A 22,349-nucleotide genomic window follows, 5' to 3' on the forward strand; every position below is an offset into this window, starting at 1 on the left:
TGAGAGGTAGAGGCAGGCAGATCTCCATGAGTTTGAGGGAAACCCAGTCTACATAGTGAGTTCCAGGACAGCCAGGGTATGTAAAGAGACCCTGTCTCAACGCCCCCCCTACCCCCAAATACCAAACAAATAAAAGAAAAGCTTCTGTTGACATATTTTAAGTGACAGTTTTCTCAAGTGTGTGGAAATGTGTGGCTATAGGCAGCCAGTTCCTTGACAAGTAAGACAAAGAACTTCAAACCACGTTTCAAATCAGTGCTACCTACCCAAGGAATGGAAAAAGCAATAGAAACTCATAATTCTGGACATTTTATAGTACCTTATTGCTGAAAAAACTGTCCTGCATGAATTATTTCACTTCAGTCTCAAAATACCACAAAAACAGCACTATAGGATCATCACTGATTTCCCATGCAGAATGTAGAGGGTCCTAGTGGTCATATTGTGAAGCCCAAGTCAACACAGTCAGCACAGGAATTCAAGCCCAGAGTTCCCCAGCGCTCAGTTTTTGAAGCTTGTACTATCTCATCTTAAGAAAGTTTACAATAAAATCTAATTCAAGCCATGCAAACACACTTCTAAGCTTCTTGTCCTTTCACTTTATTTCTTACGTGTATGGTGTTTTGCTGGCATGCTGTCTGTGCACATGTGTGTAGTGTCCATGGAAGCCAGAAGAGGGCCCCAGATACCCGAGAATGCAGTTACAATTGTGAGCCGCTGTGTGGGTGCTGGGACTCAAACCAAGGTCCTCTGGAAGAACAGCCAGTGCTCTTAACTGCTGAGCCATCTCTCCAGCTTCATACTTTGTAGCTTTTAGTTTGTAGTGTCTTAAAATACATTTCATAACTGTCACCACCATTGTTAACCATTAAGTAGCTGGCATGATGTTCATGCTAAGTTAGAGATAGCAGAGTTTAAAGAGGCAAAGAAATAGTTAATCAGTAGCATTTATTTAGGGTTTAATGGCTTTATGTGCACATCTGGGTGCTAATAAAAATGACAGGAATTAATTAAATCGTCACAAAATCCCAAAAGCAAAAGTTTGATTTTTTTTTTTTACAGTGAAAAGACTGTGAAAACTGTCTGTCCATTTCTCCCTTCATGGACCTCTGCTGTGGGTATTGAGAAGATGGGTCCGTGTATAAGGAGGCCCCTTGGAGTTTTCCACATAATCTTATTTTATGCAGGTTTACTAAGGGGGGATGCTGCCCCACTGTGTGGAAAATAGAAACTGAGAACACAGGGCAGGATCTGCAGATGTACAAGAAGGGCCCAAGTGGCCGGCTGGCTTCTTCCTAACTTTGGAGGACTCTGCTGAATTTTAAGCACTGTTTAAAGAGGAGCTGATGTTCTATCGGTCCACTGAACTCTAAAGTGTAACTGTTCTGTGTCCCTTGCCCCGGTGGACAGAGGCACCGTGTACACGGGGTGTTACGGAGCTGAGAAGTCAGGCTGTAGTGCAGCTGGCTTGACATGAATTTAGCCCTGGAACTCTGGGCTAATCATACCCCTTAGCATCTCATTCACTCCGTAAACACTGTGAAGTGTGGTGGGAAGTGCTAGTTTGACCGGCAGATGTCCTATAACTTAAACCTGAGTGTGGTCCTGAAAATAGTCCTCTTGGGAACTTCATGTGCATAGTTTGGTGATTAAAAAAAACAAAGACAAAACACCTTTTGGGAATTTTCTTAAATTTTTTTAAAATTTATTTTTATTTTATGTGCGTTGGTGTTTGCTTCCATATATGTCTGAGGGTGCCAGATCTCCTGGAACTGGAGTTATAGACAGTTGTGAGCTGCCATGTCGGTGCTGGGAATTGAATTGGGATTCTCTGGAAGAGCAGTCCATACTCCTAACCTCTGAGACATTTCTCCAGCCCCTTTGGAATTTTCTTTAAAGCCTTTTGTAGGCGATAGAATTTATTCAGAAATAATTATATATTAATCCCCGATAATAATGTGGTTATTATATAAGGTGATAACCACAATAGCTCTTGGCTGCATGCTCTGTACACATTTCCATAGAATATCTTATTAAAATCCTGCAAGACAGCTCCAATTGTTATCCCTACAAAGCCGGTGCCTGGGGACACACAGCAGCTAGCAGTGTGCAGGGGACACAAGCCCGCTTGACTTCAGAGACCTCTGAACTGCCTAACATTCGAGTCCTGTGGGTCAAGAGGGGAATCTGAGCTGTGTTCGTTGTCTGAGAGTTTCTGGCTGTTTGCTCACTTTCCAAAGATGTGTAGAAGAAGCTTCAACTCCTAGGGCAATTTTCAAAAAGAGGAGATGGTTTGAGAAAAGGCAGCGTTTGTGGAACTGCTGTTCAGCGTCCCATGTGAACTTTGGTGAAGGAGGTCACACTCTACTGGACTTGAATCGCTGAACAAATAGAAACAGCGCAGTGGTAGCATTGCCTTGGAGGCAGCCTGTGTGTCTTGATCTGTTCTGGTTCACAGCTCAGGTTCTGTCTCTATCCTCCAGCGGCCTGGCACCATGGACTCAGTGCTGTCTAGCAGAGATGGCTTTGGAAAGCGTCCCAACAGCGCACTGGCCTTTCCAAGGTGAGTGCTCTGGGGGTTAATCCAGGCACCAGTTCTCTTTGCTTATTACGTAGTATTTGTTTTCCAAACTAATTTTCCAGCTTCTCTCCCCTTTTCTGCCACCTTCTCTGTTTCTCTCACTCCTTTCTTTCCTTTTCTCTCTCTCTCTCTCTCTCTCTCTCTCTCTCTCTCTCTCTCTCCCATCTCTGTATAGGCACCAAGCAAGAGTTTATTGCATATATTTTCTATGATTAAATTTTAGAAAAATGACCTCTTCCCGATGATTCTGACCCTACATACCACTCATCTTGGTTCCTGCAATATTTGTAATACTCTTGCCGCTGGATTTCCTCTATTTTTTTCCTACTCCCTCCATCCTAGCTTCTTTTTCTTCCAGCTCCTAGCACACCTCCTATCTAAGCTTTGACTATTAGGACTGTAGAGGAATTTCTAAACAGTCTTATTAGATAAGAAACACAGAGCCAAATACAGGGGTGCAAGCTGTAGAGATCAGAGTGATACCCACCAACTAATCTTAGCTCACCACACCACCATCACTTCCCAACAGAACCTCTTCCTGTTTAACCTACGCCTTTATTGCCTTACTGTTCTGCCTTCTCATTGGCTCTTAACCCAGGCACCTCACTTTCTTGTCACTGCCTGTCTATACAGACCTCCAGGTCTCTATGGTTGGCACTAGGATTAAAGGCATGTGTCACCATGCTTGGCTGTGTCCTTGAACACACAGAGACTCTGCCTGCCATGTGATCAGATTAAGGGCATGTACCACCACCGCCTGACTTCTATTTATGGTTAGTGATGACCTCTGATCTCCAGGCAAGCTTTATTAACATACAAATAAAATATCACATTTCAGCACAAATAAAATATCACCACATAGGACTAAGCATGCTGATTCTGTACCCTCAAGAAGATGGAGAGTGTTATCCGGGGGCTGCTGCTGGCGATGATAATTGTAACCCATAGCACTAGTAGTTGCTCCTTGGAGCAAGTGTTCAACTCTTAGGCACTCTTTCAGTAGCATTATAGTCAGTCTTCACTATATAAGCACTCTCAGGGGGTGGTTAAAGAGTTCTATATGTTTGAGAGTGTTGAAATGGGTATGAAGACTCAAATATGCAAAACAAATGTCAGAGTTTATTTCTGTAAAGTTTGGTCCTTGAATTTATTTCAAGGCACAGGCTCTCATTCCGGTGGGAGTGCCCTGAACTCGCACCTGAGACCAAAGAAAACCTTCAACTGCACACACCAGCAGAACAGCACTTCCCAAACTGTCTCTTAACGGTTCTTCTTTTTACGCAGGGAGAGATGGGGGAATGGAGAGGAGGAAGGGGATAAATGGTTATTACAGGGTGCAGTCTGGCTATCGGGCTATGATTTCTTGACTTCAAGCTGACAGACATCTCTCACAGATGTAGAAAGGACAGAAAAACTCAAATTGAAACCAAAGGGAAAAAATTTAAGTTGAGGTGTTCAAGCAATTTCTTTATATCAAGCTCTTTTTGGGGCCCATGATACAAGGGTATGTGGTTTTGTCAGGGTCCCAGTTTTGGCCTCAAAGAGAGGGAGTTCATGCTACATATTTCACAAGGCAAATCTTGCACCCCCTTGAAGGAAGTAGGCTTGTTGTGAAATCAGAGAGGTGGTGGGTTGCTTCTCAGAAGTGAGAGTCCACACAGTCACCTGTTCAGGATCAGTGCAGAGGACAAACATCTTGATTTATTCTTAGGATTGAGCACAAAGAGACAGAGAACAAACCACCCATGGAGGCCATTGCAGAGGAAGGTGGAGAGAACAAACCAAGGAAGACCAAGTTGAAAGACTCGTCAGACAAAGAAGAAGGAGCCAGGGGTAGGCCAATAGTTTGTGGGTACAGGCTATTGTTCTTTTGTGAACTAGGTGGTATTACTTAGGAACACATATGCTCAAAGTAAATAAAGTTAGTGTGTTAGTTACTTTCCTTGTTGCCATGAAAAAATATTTGACGAGAAGTGACTTAAGGAAGAAAAGGTTTACTCTGGCTTGTGATTGGGTTCCAGGAGCTAAGCATGGCAGGGTGGGAGGCCAGTTGATCACATTGTATCTGGAGATAGGAATCAGAGAGTGACCAGGAAGTGGAGTCCACCTGTAAAACCTCAAGGCTCACCTTCAGTGACTCATTTTTTTCCCCCATCAAGGTCCTACCTTCTTAAAAGTTCTTAGCCTTCTCAAACAGTGTCACCCACTGAGGACTTAGTGTTTTAAAATACAGGAGTCTATGGGAGACAGTTCACATTCAAACTGCAACTTTTAGATTCACAAATAGCCACTGTATCCTTTTTTCTTCTTCTTATAAACACTTTTTAATTCCTGGAACCCTGTATCTTGCCTTAACCCTGTGACTCCCAGCTCTTACACTGCTATCTGTTTGGTAGGACCCCCTGTTGCTTGAGCAGGTTCTGATAGACAGCATAAACGCATGAAGTGGACTTTAGGGCGTACTCTGTCTCAATAGGGTAAGAGATATTTAAAGAAAAGAGCATGTCCTACACGAAACTTTTCCTTGGTAAAGACCTGTTGGAATTTATGTGTGTATTTAGCTGTTTGAAAATCGAAGAGACTGTCACTTGTGTTTGTTATTTATTCTAGATATCTCATCACCCAAGAAACATCGTGATAGGCAAGCTATGTCTCCTGCTAAAGTGACAAGTGTCAGCCTGCTGGACAAGTTGGATCGAAGTGGGAATGGTGGGAAGGCCGTGACCTCTGAAAAGTAATGCGCTGACCTTTTTTGCTTCTGCACTTTGCTAAATATAATCTTGAAGTCTTCCCCGGACTGAGGAAATCTTAGTAATTCTTCCATTACTTTATTAAGTATTACTGAGAACATTCCATGTGGGAGGTGATGGGGACTATAGAGGTGACCAGGGCTCATAATCTAAAGGGAAATCCAGGTACATGTGAATGAATGTTATTCAGCTGAGGCAGCTATAGCACAGGGAGAGTTCAGCAGGCCTGACTGCTTTCACAAGCTGCTTCCCAACTCTGCAGGCATTGTTGATTTCTGAGGGTTTACAAATCTCACGACAGTTTTATAGGGACATCAAACGGAAGGTAAGTTTGTCACACAGGCCTGGCACTCCATCATTTCTTTATTCACCAGTGTTCTGACGTATCTGTTTATGTTGTCTTTCTGCGTGTTCTGTAATGATTCTTTGGGCAAGTTCTCTGCTTTTTCCTGCTATTCTTTTTATGCTTTTTCCTCTATTTCTTTTACTGCTTAAGTGGACTAGTATTGTGTTGCTGATTCTTGGTTGATGGTTATTTTTTTCCTCGGCATTTTAATGAAATGCCTCTACTTTCTCCTGTTACAGGTCCCAAAGAGACCTTTGAGTTTTTCCTTCTTGTAGCTTTTACATTTCCTTTCTTAGTGTTTGCTTTTCTCACTCTTCACAGGAGTTACATACGGCTTTCTAGAAAATCCTTAGCCATTGTTTTCTAGAATATTGTTCTTTATTGTTTCATTTTGGCTCCTATGAAATGCATATTGGAGCACCTGAATCTTTTTTTTCTCTATTAAAAAAACCTTTTTATTTCTCTTATTTTTGTGCTGCTTTTAAAGTAGCATTCTCATTTTTATTTCAAATATATAGTTCGGATTTTTATATATCATATTTTATTAATATATAGAATGTATCTTTCTTGCCTCTCCTCTGTTTGTTTTAATTAGAGGAGCCAGTTTTAGGAGTCAGTTCTCTCCTCCACCATGTGGGGTTCAGGGTTTGAACTCAGGTCCACAGGCTTCTACCATGTCATCAGCTCTTTGGTCTCACTTTTAATTACTTCCCATGATTCTCCAGTTCATCTCTCTCTTTGAGTACACTTGTTTAATGGTGAGTTTCTCTCTCATTGTGCCATTGCCTTTATTTCCTTGGGTCTGAATTACGTCATTTGTTGGGGCTGCCGACAGAGCTTCTCTTTTGGTTCTTACATACTTAAAGTGCTCGGCAATTTTGTTTTGGGAATTTGTAGAACTATTTTCCCATGTGTTTTTCTCTGTTACATTGTTTGCATAATGTTCATGTTGTATAGCTAAAAACACTGGCAAATATTTATAATAACATTGAAAGCCATTTTCCTGGGTAATGTTGGAAACCATTCCCACATCCTGTGTGACCTCACTTCTTGGTTTCTGGAGCCTGTGTGAAGTAAGAGAATGAGACTATGTTTGATCAGGGGGTGGGAGGTGCGGGGTTAGGATTGTGGTAGGAAACACTCTGTGGCATGGAGAGAAAGCGAAAGTTCTTTATCTTATTAGAAAATTCAGCCAACTGTACTTCCGACACATCTAGATAACATATCCACAATGCAGCCACTTCTTATGACCTCTGCTGCTACCACCTTGGTCCACACCACTTTCTTCTGAGTTACCAGAACTCTGTTCTATCATTTGCCTTTGCTTCTGTATTATTTTTCTCGTTGCTGTAACTAAATGTCTGATGAAGGCAGTTTAAGAAAAGAAGGGCTTATTTTGGCTCACAGTTCAAGGATGGGCACACCATGGCATGAGAGCTTGAAGCAGCTGGTCATATTGCTCCTGCAGCCAGAAAGCAGAGAGAAATGAATGTGGGTGGTCAGCTTGCTTTGTTTTTTTTTAATTAATCCTGGCCATAGGATGGCATCTCCAGTACCAGAGTGGGTCTTAACACCTAGGTCAAATCAGTCTAGAAACTTCTCTCGTAAACACGCCAGAGATTTGTCTCCTGGATGATTCTAGATCTTGTTAAGTTGATATTTAAACACCACAGTCCCCACCTGATTTTCTCTCAGTGCTGTAGCCAAAATAATCCTGTGTAAGACAGATGATGGCATCTACTACCTAAACCCTCCCTGCTCCCCACTCTCCTGTAAGAGATAAAGTCCTTCTCCTGGCTGTAAGGGTCCTGCCTGATCTCTGATTTCTCCTGTGCTTCTCATCCCTAACTCATCTCCCTCCAACACCATGGATCCAGGAATGCTCCCACCTCCAGGTCGAGGTCCCATTTGCTCTTCTGAAATGTCTTTCCTATTGGGAATCCATGTTGTTTCTCTCACTTCCTTTGGGTATTTATGCCAATGTTTCCTTCTTAGTGGGAACTCCCCTGGTATTTGATTTGTGATTTAATACTCCATTTCTTCAGTGCACAGCATTTATGATCATCATGGAATATACTTATTTTATTTCTGCCTAGCTTTCTCCATCAGAATGATAAATCCTGGAGGATAAGGACTTCTGTGTGCATGGGTTTTGTTTGCACTGCATTTCCTGAAGAATCACACAGCAAGCAGGCATTATATTTTTGTGAAATGAATGAATTTGTCCCCATTTTGCAGAAGTGGTAACAAGATTTCCAAGATGACATACTTGGTCATGTCATCTACCTGCAAGCCACAAAATGAGTTCAAACCCAACTCTGACACAAAGTATATGTTCTTAACTTGGATGCATGTAGCTATTCTAAAGGAAACCAGTCAGATACTTTTTTCTGTATCTTTTTCTTTTCTTTCTTTCTTTCTTTCTTTTTTTTTAGGACAGGGTCTCTCTGTTATGTAACTCTAGCTGTCCTGCTCTGGCTATGTAGATCAGGCTGGCCTTGAACTCACAGGAGCCATCATGCCCAGTCCTTTTTCCTTTGTCGTATGTTTACACTTGTCTCTAAAATTATCACTCTCCTGGGGTTGGAGGGATAAGTCCTTGGTTAGAAGCACTTACCATTCTTCCAGAGGTCCTGAGTTCCATTCCTAGCACCCATATCAAGTGACTCACAACCACCTGTAACTCCAACTCCAGTGGCTTCAACACTCTTCTGTCATCTGCACTCATGTGCATACTCCTACACACACACACACACACACACACACACACACACACACACACACACACAGCTTTACATAGTGTAAAGAATCTTTAAAATAACCATTGTTCTAGAGGCTAGATTATATTAAATAATAATTTGTGTTCCATTGTCTTTGAAGTTTATCCTCTCCAGGTGGTCAGAAAAATGACAATGAGAAGCCCAAAACATCTCCTGCCCCAGCTTGCCAGGATCATAATAAGGCAGGACAGGTACAGTGCCTTCCACTGAATAAAGTCCACTCAGGCTCATTCTCTGATTTCTGTTTCTCCAAGAGAATTCTGGGAATCACTCCTCTTTAATATAATCTATGGGCACACTCAAGTGTCTGGACTGAGATTTGCCTGCTAGTCAAGAGTGCCTACTTAAGAGAAAGGGGCTAGAAAATCCCTTCTAATTTTCAGCTCTTCTGGGAGTTCATTAAATCCAATTTAATTGCTTTCAAGATTTACTCGGTAAACCTTCTTTTGCTAATTGCGTATTAGATATTATATTCACCAATATAAATTATTTTATGAAACATGTTTCTTGACACACCTAGTCTTTAGAAAGGCTGTGAAGAGAATAAAGACAAAAATTAAAATGTATAATTTGTCCTGAAATTTGAATGGTAGGAAATGTGCTATGTGTGTTTGCAACGAGCGCAACGGAATTTCCCATTGTACTACGGAGATGACAGGAGGAGGAGGGAGATAGAGGACGAGCGACTCATGCAGCAGTACCAAATTCTGAAAGACCAGGAGGCTTTCTTCAAAAACCAGGTAGACTAACCCCTTAGCAGGAGAGGGTTTGATGTGGGATGGACACCATTCTCAGACTCGACTGAGAAGCATACTGCACATACTTGCCCTGTAACACACTTTGTATGCTGCTGGGCTAACACAGGTGGTGTGTTGGTTGGTTTTATGTCAACTTGATACAAACTAGAGTCATTTGGGAAGAGTGACTTCCAATTGAGAACATGCCTCCATGAGATTTGCCCGCAGGCAAGTCTATACAGCTGGTTCTTGATAAGTGGTTGATGTGGGAGGGTCCAGCTCAGTGGAGGCAGTGCCACCCCTGGGCTGGTGGTCCTGAGTTGTATAAAGCAGACTGAGCAAGCTGTGGAGAGCAAGCCAGGAAGCAGTGTTCCTCCATTGCCCCCGCTTCAATTCCTTCCTGCCTTCGGTTCCTGCCCGGACTTCCCTCAGCGATGGAGTATGATTTGGGAGTTAGACTGAACTCATCTCCTCCCAAGTTGTTTTTGGTCATAATGTTTTATCACAATAGAAACCTTAACTAAGACAGGTGGTGTCCACGTTTTCACTGGTGAATGTCCCTGTGTTTAACACTGGCATACATTATGGATCTTCCCCTCAACCCACGGGACTGAGTTTTAAAGGTGTTGTGCACGCCTTTAATCTCAGGAGGCAGAGGCAGACAGATCTTTGTGAGTTTGAGGTCAGCCTGATCTACATATACTGAGTTCCAGGCTAGCCGGGGCTGCATAGTGGCACCTTGCCTAAAAAAAAAAGTGAAAATGATGGGTTTATTTATTTATTTGATTTTGATAAAATATAAATCTGGTCAAATCTTTATTTATTTTTTTGTTTCTCAGTGTAGCTTTGGAGTCTGTCCTGGAACTCGCTCTGTAGACCAGGCTGGCCTTGAACTCACAGAGATCTGCCTGGCTCTGCCTCCCGACTGCTGGGATTAAAGGCGTGCGTCACCACCGCCTGGCTAAATCTGGTCAAATCTTATACCTTTTAAAATCATGGTCTGTCTCAAAGTGTGTGTGTAGGGGGGGAACGACACAGAATGGTACCTTTACACTTTCCCTATGCAGAGTCCGTGGTCTCCAATAATGCTTCTGCTACTGTGTCCTGCATTTGTAGTAAAAATCTTCCATGCCTTTTTGCTATAGTTGGAGTGATGGTGTTCAGAATCCAAAAATTGGGAATAACAAACAAAAACCTCACCTCATGTCTATAAATCTTTAAGGACACCAGAAAGTGCTGCTGCATCCAAACAGGCTTCTGTGTTGGCTGGAATATGTTGACGACATAGAATTGAAAGAATAGAACATAATTAATTAATATTAATATAGAATTAATATAGAATGAAGGGTTGTTGTCATTGCTGTTGCTTTTGTTTTGTTATTTTTGAGACAGGGTTTCTCTGTGTCTCCCTGGCTGTCCTGGAATTTGCTTTGTAGATGAGGCTGGCCTTGAACTCACAGAGATCTGCTTGCTTCTGCTGGGATTAAAGGCGAGCACCACCACCTCCTGGCAGAATAAAGGGCCTTGAAGATTATATTTTATTATTAAATTAAAAATAAAAAAAACCTGTTTGCAATAGGTGAAAAGTATGGCTGCTAGAGAGCAGAATCAGAAAAATGCTGCCTATAATCTTGGAGTCGCTGAAGCTATAAGGAATCACAAGAATGAGAAACCCGAATTTTATGTGAGTCTCTTTAAATTTCTATTGATAGCATATAAGCAACACTAAAAAAAGAGATTGTGTGTTTTCTGCCAAATTGTTTCCTATCAAACTTTTTATCGCTTAAGCATTACCTTTTTTTTTTTTTTGATAATTGGATCTTTCTCAATCTCTAATTTTTTTTTTTTTTTTTTTTTTTTTGTGTGTGTGTGTGTGTGTGTGTGTGTGTGTGTGTGTGTGTGTGTGTAGTTTCAAGACAGGGTTTCTCTGTGTAATAGCCTTGACTGTCCTGGAACTTGCTTTGCAGACAAGGCTGACCCTGAACTCACAGAGATCCTGCTGCCTCTGCCTCCTGAGAGCTGGGATTAAAGGCGTGTGTCACCATGCCCAGCTATTAATCTTTAAAACAATTTTTGTTGTTTGAATATGTGTTTTTCTGTGGGAAATGAGTGACTTTTGTAACTTCCAGAAGTATTTGTAATTCCGCTGGGGGGAACTGTCTCTGGGTGGTTGGCATTTTCCTATTCAGAGCTTGGACCAATGGTTGCTCAGCACTGCAGCGCTTACTCCCCAAGTTCTGCTACTTGTGTTGGGATATTAATAAGGCAGCAGTCATCTCTTTGCAGTTTATTAACGTTGTCTTTGTTTTCATCACATAAAAATTTCTGTGGCTAATATCTCCTCACTTGCAAGACTTTGAAGCTAATATCCTATGCTGCAGGTTGTGCCATTTGAAGTAACCAAGTTGGAAAGTGGCCTGTGTAGGTCTGTCGAGGGTCGGCCTCCACAACACGGTTCACAGTCACAGTATGAGTTCTATTCATCGCTACAACTCTTGCTAACTATAGTCTGCCAATCAGGCCTTAGGCAGGCCCTAATGCCCAGCCCTAGGATCTAAAGAGAAAGCCGCAGCATTGACATCGTCTGGGAACTTGCTAGGAATGAAAACTTTTAGGGACTCACCCTAGACTTGCACCATGTGGCTTTGGAGTAGGGTGAGATCTCCAGGCGATCTGAGTGCATCAAGGTTTGAGAATTCCACTTCAGCTGGAGGCAAGCTATCTGCTTCACTTCATGTCTTCAACCACTGAATCTACCTTTGTTCCTGCCTGAATCTTTTTTATACCACTATTGATACAATCTGCTATTCTCCACCTAGATATAATAGGAATGTACTTTGTTCATCATTAGACACACATGGAGCTTCTCTGGACTGGCCATTCTGTTGGTATCTACTAGACACATATAGTATTGTAATGAGATCTTAGTCTAGAGGAGACAGATGTATGTAACCACTATGTAAATCTTTGAAAGAGCACCATATGAGCAAAGAGGAGAGCCACTTAATCCAGATTAGGGATCAAGGGATGATTCCTGCATGTAAGAGTAAGGCAAAGACGAAAATGAAGGAAGAGCTTTCCTGGCCAGGGCATCCGGGAGGGGAAGAAAGTACCGGGCTGCCATTTAGACCTGATCACTGCCTCCCTACAGGATAAGTTACAGACTACAGTTATGACCGCCCACTTCCTGCCTCTTCATAGAAAGACTAAGAGCTTCTGTTTCTATCCTCCTCCATTCTTCTCTGTCTTCTCACATTAGTAAGTTGATTGAACTAGGTTAATGTTACAGAATTTAGTTTCTGTGCAGGCTGCCATCACCAGCCAGCGCATTGCACTGTAGGAGTGATTGGTTTCTGGTTTCTTTCTCTCTCCCTTAAGTGCAACTATCTACAAGTCCAGTTGCATTTATCTCCCAAGCATATCCAATATTTGCACCAATCTCTTTATCATCCACATTACTGTCTTTCTCTAGGACACATTACAGGCATACTTCTGTTTTGCCCTCCAATAATTACTCCCCTACAATCAGTTCTTCACACAAAAACCAAAATGATCTTTAAAAATTCCTAATCAAAGTATATTACTCTCCCGTTTAATTCCTCTAATGGTGTCCCATTGAATCAAAATGAAATCCAAATTGCTTTAGATTTTGGACACAGGCACATTGCTCTGCCGGATCAGACCCTGTGTGGCTGTCCCTCCCCTCCCCCATCTTCCTTAGCTTATTGACTTGTGCTTCTTGTTCACTATGCTTCAGCAACACATCCCCCACTTTCTCTCACTGGCCATGCCTGGTCTCTTAGCACCTGTGACTCCTTCTGTTTGGGACAGAGGACCCCTGGGTATTTGCAGTGGAGGCAATTATTCCTCTCCATGGAAAAATGTCAGGCGATGCATCCAGTCCTCAGACTCTTGCTAGGATTAGGATTTCACAGCACTTATTACAACCTTAAATGACCAGATGACTCTGTCACTTTCTGTCTGTTTCCTACAGCAGAATGCAGCTGACGAGAGCAAGGTCTCTGATCTTTGTTCTTGATGGAGGGGCACCAGTTCTAGAATGTCTAGGCTCACAGTAGATATGCAGTAGACTCTCTTTCCACCCCTGCCATGTCCATGTCCATGTCCTTGTCCAGCCTCTGCACACACAATTCCCTCTTCCTTTGTAAGGATGTTGTTATTACCAGCTCAAGATCTTTTCTGAGAGAGGCTGGGAACTTATCTTAGCTCAGCGTTATCACTGAACCTGCTCATGTCATTATTATTCTGTGCGTTGTCTAAATACTAGCTGGCTAATGTTTTGGGGGCTGGGCAAATGCTAGAAATTAAGTCATGCTTGGATTTTAGTTTGTGTCGTTAACTTTACTTTTTGGTGTGTGAGAGTAGAAGAATTGCTTGTGTTTCATTTCAGAAATCCTTCCTGTTTGAAAAACGACCTCTTAGTCCTGAGATTAATGCTTTTAAGCAAGAGGAATATTCCCAGAGTCTCCTGAAACAAATGGAAAGCAAACGGGAGAAGGAAATAAAGCAAAGACAAAACAAAGAGTTGATGGATCGCTTGGAACAAGTGCAGCTCACAGAGGAGTGAGTCCAGCACATGGGCCTGGAAAGACAGAAGTTTTGTGTTGACGCTAATTTCTTTGTGGGATTGAATAAGCATTCAACATTTTGTTAGCACCTACCTCTGTAGCCGAGGGAACAAGCTAACCCAAATGACCGCTAGTACCACAGGCATAACTGCATCAAAAAGAGAAAGCCACCATTTCTCTAGTTACAGCAATGACAGGTTCTGAAAGCTCTGTACTTAGAGAGCAGCGTTTCGTACTGTTTATGATTGGCAATGCTTCTGGTAGATACAGGGAGGAACATAGCTTGAGCAGGCATCACTGCCAACTGTGAGATGCTCAAGGGACCTCACAGCAAAGCTGAGGTCTTGCTATAAGCATTGCAGCATGTTCCATTAAGCCCAAGGGCACAGACACAGGTGACATTAGAACCAGCGATTGAAAAGCAATGTGGATCAGTTTTCCCTCTGCTCACACCCACAGCTTTTTACTCGGTACCACCTTTATTCCACCTTGAGCTTGGAATATATATAAATAAATAAATAAATATTTTTTTCGAGACAGGGTTTCTCTGTGTAGCTTTGGAGCCTGTCCTGGATCTTGCTCTGTAGACCAGGCTGGCCTCGAATTCACAGAGATCCACCTGCCTCTGCTTCCCGAGTGCTGGGATTAAAGGTATGCACCACCACCGCCCGGTTGAGCTTGGAGAATATTAGTCTCAATTCTAAATTGTCAGAAAGGAGAATCTTATTGCTCAGGTTGAGTTGTCTGAGGCCCTGGGTAGGGCCAGGGGCATGAAATTTTTATCTGCCTTAGGGGGCTCCTACTTTTGTTGCTGAAGCCAGAACAGTAATTGTGTAGCATGAACAGAGATTGCTGCAATAAACAATAAGCTAGTTTCTGTGCCCAAAAGAATATACTGTTCTAAAATTTATCTGCTCCATTATACCAATTTTATTGATCATTACTAGTTTTTGGCAGGTTTTATATGGTGACTGTAAATTATAATAGGGTAGATTACTTTTCTTAAGGAAGAATTATATATTGAATCTGCCTATAGAAAGTATAGGCATTGCCTTCTTGTCTAGATCTAGAAAAGCATTTGTGTATGTGCAAGGGGTGGGGAGGGTACCTGACGTATTCATCCCATCTGGATGATATGGCCCACCCTCCACTTCTACCTGTCCTGTCTGCCCTGTGTGAACACAGTGTCTAATAGCCTGTAGACTTGAATTACCTTTTCTTATCAGGAGAGCTCCCAGAATGGATGATGAGTTTTTATGCATCATGTACACATTCCTGTTAATACCGAACATGTTTTGATAAGGCTAGCTTGTGTTGCTGTACTCAAACTGCAAAGTGGCTCTTTCGTCTTCTCTGCTTCTTAAATATCAGGCTTGCTGCACAAAGAGCCCAATACCTAAAAGAGAAGATGGAAGAAACACAGTACTACAAGAGAGCTTTGGATGCGCAGGTAGGGAGAGGATGATCATTACTTAAAAATTGTGCACTGCATCAACACTCTTCTGTAAATAAGCACACAGTGATGCAAACATGCATACATGCTATTCATTTGGTAGGTTTTGAGGCCCCTGTTCATTCCCATAAGCCTCGGTGTTGGTATTTTACTAAGTTGTAGAACTGTCCATTATGTGCTGTCCATTTCAGTTGAAGAACAAGCCCTCCCAGTTGCCCATGTTTGAGCCCGATTCTGCTGAGCCCATCTTTGGTAAGGACGAGGGTGAAATGGAGGTGGACAGGCGAAAGCGAGAGCAGAGTTGCATGAAGCACCAGGTGGAGGCAGCTGCCAGCCTCAAGAGGAATGCCATCCTGAACCAGCTGGTGGACCAGAGGCGGGATCTGCAGATGCTTCAGAGGACGCAGAGAGAGTAAGGAGAGCCTGGTCTGACTTCTCCCTCTTCCCCTCCCCTTCTTCCTCTCCCCCAACTCTTTCTCTCTTGGTAACAATAGCAGAGAAGAAATGTGGCTAACATACTGAGGAGTTATGCAAGCCATTCTTCTAAATTTGTTACATATTTCACTCAGTTTTATACTTATAATTCTTCCAATGAAGAGAAAGTTATTAAATAAAAAAGTACCCTCTCTTGATCTCCACTTCTCCTTCAAGTCCCAACTCCACATTTCCCCTTATAACACAGTATAACTTCTTCTTTTCCTCCTCCTCCCCCCCCTCCTCCTCTTCTTTCTTCTTCTCCTGTTTTTTGAGACAGAGTTTCTCTGTGTAGCCCTGGCTGTCCTGGAACTTGCTTTGTAGATCAGGCTGGCCTTGAACGTGTAGATCTGTCTGCCTCTGCCTCCCGAGTGCTGGGATATAAGGTGTACACCACCACTCCTGGCAACAGTATAACTTTTTAAAAGAATCATAACATCAGCACTGCCCATTGGTTGTAGTAAATGAGCTAGAAATATGCTGCCACACTCATGTAGATCAAGACCTGACGCCAGGTCCTTCCTCAGTTCTCAGGACCTTCTGCTTCCATCATGGAGGATGGGGAAGGGAGTTCTGTCTCAGTGCCTGGATCTCTAAGTTCAAACACCAGACACGTGATTTCTCAGAATGTCCAGTTGGTCACCTAACTGCTGGGGAAAATTTAAAGGTCCCGTTGGTGCTCAGTCTCACAGCATCTTCATGGTTCCTTCCTAGCCTTCCATCATCCATTTCCTACTTCCCACCCCAACCCAGATTGTCAGAGGAAACTAGTTTGTTTTTTTTTTTTGTAAATGTTTACCAACTTATATCTTTGATGAGCCAAAATTATCATCCATTCCAAGGCTTCTGGCCAAGGAATCCACTCTTTTTAGAAGGTAGTTGTACTTACAAAAAGTCCTGTTATTAAATTTTTATAAATATTAGGATGGTCCCAGTGGGATAGTGTATGGGTCTGTTCTATTCTGTGCTGGCTTGGCTGGACATGAGCTGAGTGACAGACTGAAGGTGACACAGTGCTAGTGGGGTTGACTGTTGGTAGAGAGGGCATAGGAGGAGTTAAATCATGAAGTTTATTCTGTTAGAATCATGATCTATCTGCATTACACGTTTCCCTGTTTTAGTCTAATCTGTACAAGGATCAGAGCTTTGCCTTGATATATATCAAGTTTCTAAAATCGTGACATATTTCCATACTCAGTGATAGGTTTTGTTGTCCGAAGCCTGACAAGCACACCCTTTCTACCTAGGCTGCCAGGATGCCCCCTTTCATTTTTTAAATTATTTATTTTTATTTATGTGCATTGGTGTCTTGCCTACATTTATGTCTGTGTGAGGGTATTGGATCCTCTGGAACTGGAGTTAGACAGTTGTGAGCTGCCACGTGGGTTCTGGGAATTGAACCCAGGTCCTCTGGGAGAGCAGCACCTAATCACTGGGCCATCATCTCTCTAGCCCCAGGAGCCACCTTTTCAGCCCCTCATGACCCCTTCTTTGAACCCGGACTTCAGCTTTTCCCTCGGACCTCCAGACCACTTCTCAAAGGCATTCTGATTAGCTGGCATGTTTTTGTCACTGTATTATTGGTGATATAGAGCAGGCTACATACTTTCGAGGGCGCTGGGTTTGTTTTTGTACTAGGGCTAATACAAGTATTTGCCTTCTGATGGTCCAGAGTTAAGTGACTCCTGCAAATAACTTAGCCTAGTGTTTGCCTCAGAGCCACTCAGCAGAGCTACAGCCATTACAAAGAGAGGAGACTGTGTGTGTGTGTGTGTGTGTGTGTGTGTGTGTGTGTGTGTGTGTGTGTGTTGATCTTTTGCAGAATTATAAATTCGTATATAATTCTCCATTATATGAGCTTAAGTAGATAATACTTTTTGTTATTGTTATTATTATTTTTTTTGAGGCAGAGTTTCCCTGTGTAGTTCGGGCTGTCCTGGAATTCACACTGTAGACCAGGCTAGCCTCGAACTCACAGAGATCCACCTGCCTCTGCCTCTTAAGTGCTGGGATTAATCTTTTAAATTAAGTGTCTGCAGTGAGTAATCTTTTAAATATTTATTATTTGTGTGTGTATGCATGTATGTAAGTATGTATATATGTGTTTTTGTGTGTGTATGCGTGCATGCCATAGTGTTCATGTGAGAGTCAGAGGGTAATTTATAAGAGTGAGTTCTCTCCTACTACTATGTGGAAATGAGTCCTCTCCAGCCAGAGATCAAGCACAGGGCATCAGGCTTGGCAGCAAGAGCCTTTGTCTGCTGACCCACTGCACTGGATAGGTTTATGTCAACTTGACACAAACTAAAGTCATCTGAGAGGAGGAGCCTCAATTAAGAAAAAGCCTACGTAAGGTTGGGCTGTAGGCAAGCCTGTAGGGCATTTTTTAAATTAGTGATTGATGGGGGAGGTCCAGCCCATTGGAGATGGTGCCATCCCTGGGCTGGTGGTCCTGGGTTCTATTAAAAAGTAAGCTGAGTAAGCCATGATGAGCAAGGCAGTAAGCAGCATCCTTCTATGGCCTTTGCATCAGCTCCTGTCTCCAGGTTCCTATGCTGTTTGGGTTCTTGTCCTGGTTTCCTTCATTGATGAACAGTGATGTGGAAGTGTATTCCAAATAAACCTTTTCCTTCCCCAAGTTGCTTTTTGGTCTTTGTGTTTCATCACAGCAAAGAAACCTTAACTAAGACATCCATCTTGCTGGCCCTTCAACAGGTGCTTTGTTTGGAGGTCTTCCTTGGGCTGACTCCTCGTCGGTCTATTAGCATATAAAAACAAGTGATCCTAAATGTTCTACTTAGAAGAGACAATGCTAAAATCTTTATTAAATTGCACAAAGAATTGGCTGCAGAAAGGCTACAGTAGCTCTGCATCTGTGCACGGTGGTGAAGCGGTGATGAGGTTACCGAGTCATAGCCAGCAAAGCACTGCATGTGAAGACATTGCTCAGTTCTGTGGGAGTGGTGACTGCAAAGGCCTGTGCTACAAGGCTTTCCCATGACTCTAACTCTGCATCTTGGGCCATGACGGTGTGAGTGCATGACATTGACTCTAGTGTTATTTTTCACCCAAGCTTGTTATTTCATTTTCTACAGATTCTGTGGTTTAGAAACCACCAGGTTTGCTGCTTGCAGAGTCAAAGGTTATAACGCACTCATCCTGAAGGGCTTTGTGGGCATGTTGGTGGCGGGAGGAGAGAGCGTGGCAGCATAAGAGGATTGTTAAAACATAGTCAAGCCTGAGAGAAGGCATAGTTTTCCTAATGATTTTTTCTTTATGCTTTTAAAAAATAACTGTTGAGATGTAACTGGACTGTGTGTAAACATATGTATATATATATATATACATATATATATATATATATGTTTAGATATGCAATGGAACTATACAGTAAGTGTATATTTTCACCTGGCTTGTCTCAGGAGAAATGACGTTGAGAGTCATCCCATTGTTGGATGAAACAGTAGTTCTGTGTCTCTCCCTCTCCATCAACACACAAGGGGATAAAAAGAAAAAGCTCAGGAGAAAAATAGATACCTGTCAAAGAGTTCTATTCTGTGATGTGTGTGGCATGTTGGGTATATTTTATCATCTAATCTTCATGATAGCCACACAATGGCAATTAGGTTTAATGGTGGTTTTAGGAAAAAGTGACCCCGGTGAAGACAGTACTGATTTTTGTGAGGGCCCTGACACTCAGTGGCAGATGTCACTTTCACATAAAGTCTGCCAGAGTAGCATGAGCCAGTCGTCACATTTAATGAAGCTCCTGGAAAACTTTAATAAGAACTGATGGCAAAGATTTCATTTTGGCAAAAGCGGATTCACATAAATAATGTGAACCAGACTTATGGTGATTTATGACAGGAGTGATGATTTGTATGGAGACCAGTGATGGTGATTTGTAACAGGAGTGATGGCTAGTATGGAGACCAGTGATGGCAACACAGCCAAGCATTCTCTTCCTGGGTGACTTGCCCTTCTTCACGCATTCCTGTTAGCACTGGGTAGTTGTTTCCTTCCTCTCGCTTACAAGTCATTTCTCCTTTCTCCACTTCCATTTGTATGGCTCTCCATTGTCTCCTAAAATGCCTGCGGCACCCAAGTGTGATAGTGCACTTCTGTACTCCCAGCACGCTGGAGGCTGAGGCAGGGGGATCTAGAGTTCAAGGCCACCCTGAACCATGCAGAGACCTTCTCTGAAAAGGTGGAAAAAAACCCCCAAGAACCAAATGCTTTTAGCAACGTGTAGACTGATTGCTGACGGCTGAGTGGCTGGGAAGAAACACACAGTATAGGGAATCCATTTAGGATGATCCTTCAGATGAGCCAAATTAGCTCCGAAGGACATTAATGGCTGTGGAAGCTGATGTTGTTAATTGGAATAGGACTTAAGTCCTGCTAATTTAAGCCAGGATTCAAGATGAAAGATCTTAGAACCATCCATTATCTGACAGCTAGCAGTTTCACCATGCTTCTACAGCATCCATGTCTTCTGCACAGTTCAAAGACTCCTGAACAGAACCAGAATGCCTTCTGTCTCATTTAACAGAAAAGAATTGGGGCTCCCAGGGTGGTCATAGGCCCTTCCCAGCATTATGAATGGAGTCAGGCTGTTCTTTTCTCCCCAGGCACTTGGCAGACAGAGTCGCTGAGCTGGATCGAGTGAACAGAATCAACCAGTGTTTGCAGGAGGACTGGGACAGGAGCCTGTGCATGAAGAAGCAGCGGGATCTGGAGGAGAAGGCCTTTGAGCGGTAAGACCTAATGGGAACCAGCCGCTCTTTGCTCACAAGAAACTTCCTTGTAAATCAGCTTCATGTTTTCTTTTCTCTATCCCAGTGGCTCTCAACCATCATGATGCTGCGACCCTTTAATACAGTTCCTCATACTGTACATACCCTAATATATATATATGTATAATACCCCCCAACCACAAAATAATGCATTGCTACTTCATAGCTGTGATTTTGCTACTGTTATGAATCGTGATAAAAGTATCTGATATACAGGATATCTGCTATGTCACCCCCAGGCTGAGAACCACTGTGTGTCTAACTCTAGGGTGGCAGAGGGTTTGAGTGCCTCCAGTTGATTAATATGGCCCTCAACAAAATTCTGTGGGGAGAACAAGTCTGCTTAGTGAGAAATGCTGCTGCAATCGATTAGCAATGTCTTTTATTGAGCAAGGGGCTGAAAAACACTGTGTTGTATGTTAAGTTTTTACTGACCCTGCCCTGATCCTTGCTTCTGCTTTGGTGGTTCCACTTTGCTGAAGGCTGTAACTCTCTTTGGATAGAGCTGCTTTGAAGCAAGATGAGCTCTGCTCTGAACACTTCCAGGCTTTATGAATTGCTTTTTTTGAGAGAGGGTATTGCTATGTAGTCCTAGCTGGACTGGAACTTGCTGTGTAGATCAGACTGGCCTCAAACACACAGAGATTCATCTGCTTCTGCTACCTGAGTGCTTGGACTAAAGGTGTGCACCACCATGCCTGGCCCTTATGGTTAGGTCCTAAGAGCAGAGTCAAGGACAGACTGATAATGGGAAAATCAAGCTACACACAGTGGAGCTGGGCCTCTCTTCAGTTGTGTAGTTACTATTTGAATCTGTTATTTATAATTAGCACTAACTTTGGAAAGGCTTCTAACACTAGTCACGTTTTTAAATTTGTAAACTGTGAAAGGAAATAATTGCCTGACCAAGCTAGCATAGGAGTTTTAGGGGTAAAGAAATAAAAAGATGGGAAACAGTTATATTTTGGAAATAATAGAAATCCTTTAGAAATTTAAGTTGAGATTTTATAAAATGAAAAAAAGATTTCATTAAGATGTTAAGATTCCGATGAAGCTGATCCAATCTATACAATCAAATTATCAGGATCAAATGCAACCAAAACCAGTTTAAATAGCTACTTTTCTACTCCTGTTTAAGATTTCATTTTGTGTGTGTGTGTGTCTGTGTGTGTGTGTACATGTGTATCTGAGGAGGCCAGAAGACAGTGTCAGAGCCCCTGGAGTTGGAGTTACAGGCAACTATGAGGCACTTTTGGTTCTGGGAATCAATCTTAGTTTCTCTGGAAGAGCAGCAAGCACTCTTAACTGATCTCTCTGACCTTGACTTAAAAAAATTCTTTTTAAAGATTTATTTTATGTATAAGTTTTTTTCCCTCCGTATATGGCCGTGTACCACTGTGTGCTTGGTTCCCAAGGAGGCCAGAAGAAGCATGTCAGATTTCCTGGACCTGGAGTTACAGACAGTTATAAGCCACCATGTGGGTGCTGGGAATCAAACCCGGGTCCTCTGGCAGAGCAGCCAGTGCTCTTAACTGCTAAGCCATCTTTCCAGCTCCAGCATCATCATCATCATCGTCGTTGTCGTCATCATCATCATCATCATCATCATCATTATTATTATTTTAATCATGGCTAAAGAGCCATGGATGAAGATCTGCCACTTTTCGAGTTTCTTGAAAGGCACTTCTCATCTGATTTCCTAATCATGGAGAAAGTATGAGGGATAATATGACAATCAGGTGCCATAGGAGAAGTGGGGCTGTTTGATTCAGAGAAGAGGAAGAGTGTGGGAGTGGGAGAGTTCAAACTATTTTTTTTTCAATCTTGTGGAAAAACAGTGAGA

At 42.5% G+C, this 22,349-nt stretch overlaps 1 protein-coding gene and 1 long non-coding RNA gene across 2 annotated transcripts in view; one reads left to right on the forward strand and one right to left on the reverse strand.

The window, feature by feature from the left end:
• Window positions 1-22,349, forward strand: part of Ccdc81 (coiled-coil domain containing 81) — a 36,252-nt gene that overhangs the window by 12,283 nt on the left and 1,620 nt on the right. Inside the window, exons 5-14 of the mRNA XM_052762621.1 lie at window positions 2,484-2,563; window positions 4,293-4,414; window positions 5,192-5,315; window positions 8,558-8,648; window positions 9,051-9,197; window positions 10,774-10,878; window positions 13,606-13,778; window positions 15,155-15,233; window positions 15,428-15,648; window positions 20,342-20,467. Coding sequence (XP_052618581.1) covers window positions 2,484-2,563; window positions 4,293-4,414; window positions 5,192-5,315; window positions 8,558-8,648; window positions 9,051-9,197; window positions 10,774-10,878; window positions 13,606-13,778; window positions 15,155-15,233; window positions 15,428-15,648; window positions 20,342-20,467 — 1,268 coding nt within the window. The remainder of the gene's footprint in view (window positions 1-2,483; window positions 2,564-4,292; window positions 4,415-5,191; window positions 5,316-8,557; window positions 8,649-9,050; window positions 9,198-10,773; window positions 10,879-13,605; window positions 13,779-15,154; window positions 15,234-15,427; window positions 15,649-20,341; window positions 20,468-22,349) is intronic.
• On the reverse strand, window positions 5,322-15,259 carry LOC128125327 (uncharacterized). The gene is made up of 3 exons (XR_008223137.1): window positions 14,997-15,259; window positions 10,395-10,460; window positions 5,322-7,139 (listed from the first exon to the last, which is right to left on the reverse strand). It is a non-coding gene; the product is annotated as an uncharacterized LOC128125327 (long non-coding RNA).

Source organism: Peromyscus californicus, unplaced genomic scaffold, assembly GCF_007827085.1.
Source record: "Peromyscus californicus insignis strain IS unplaced genomic scaffold, ASM782708v3 Scaffold_4__1_contigs__length_199733344, whole genome shotgun sequence".
Classification (NCBI taxonomy): domain Eukaryota; kingdom Metazoa; phylum Chordata; class Mammalia; order Rodentia; family Cricetidae; genus Peromyscus; species Peromyscus californicus.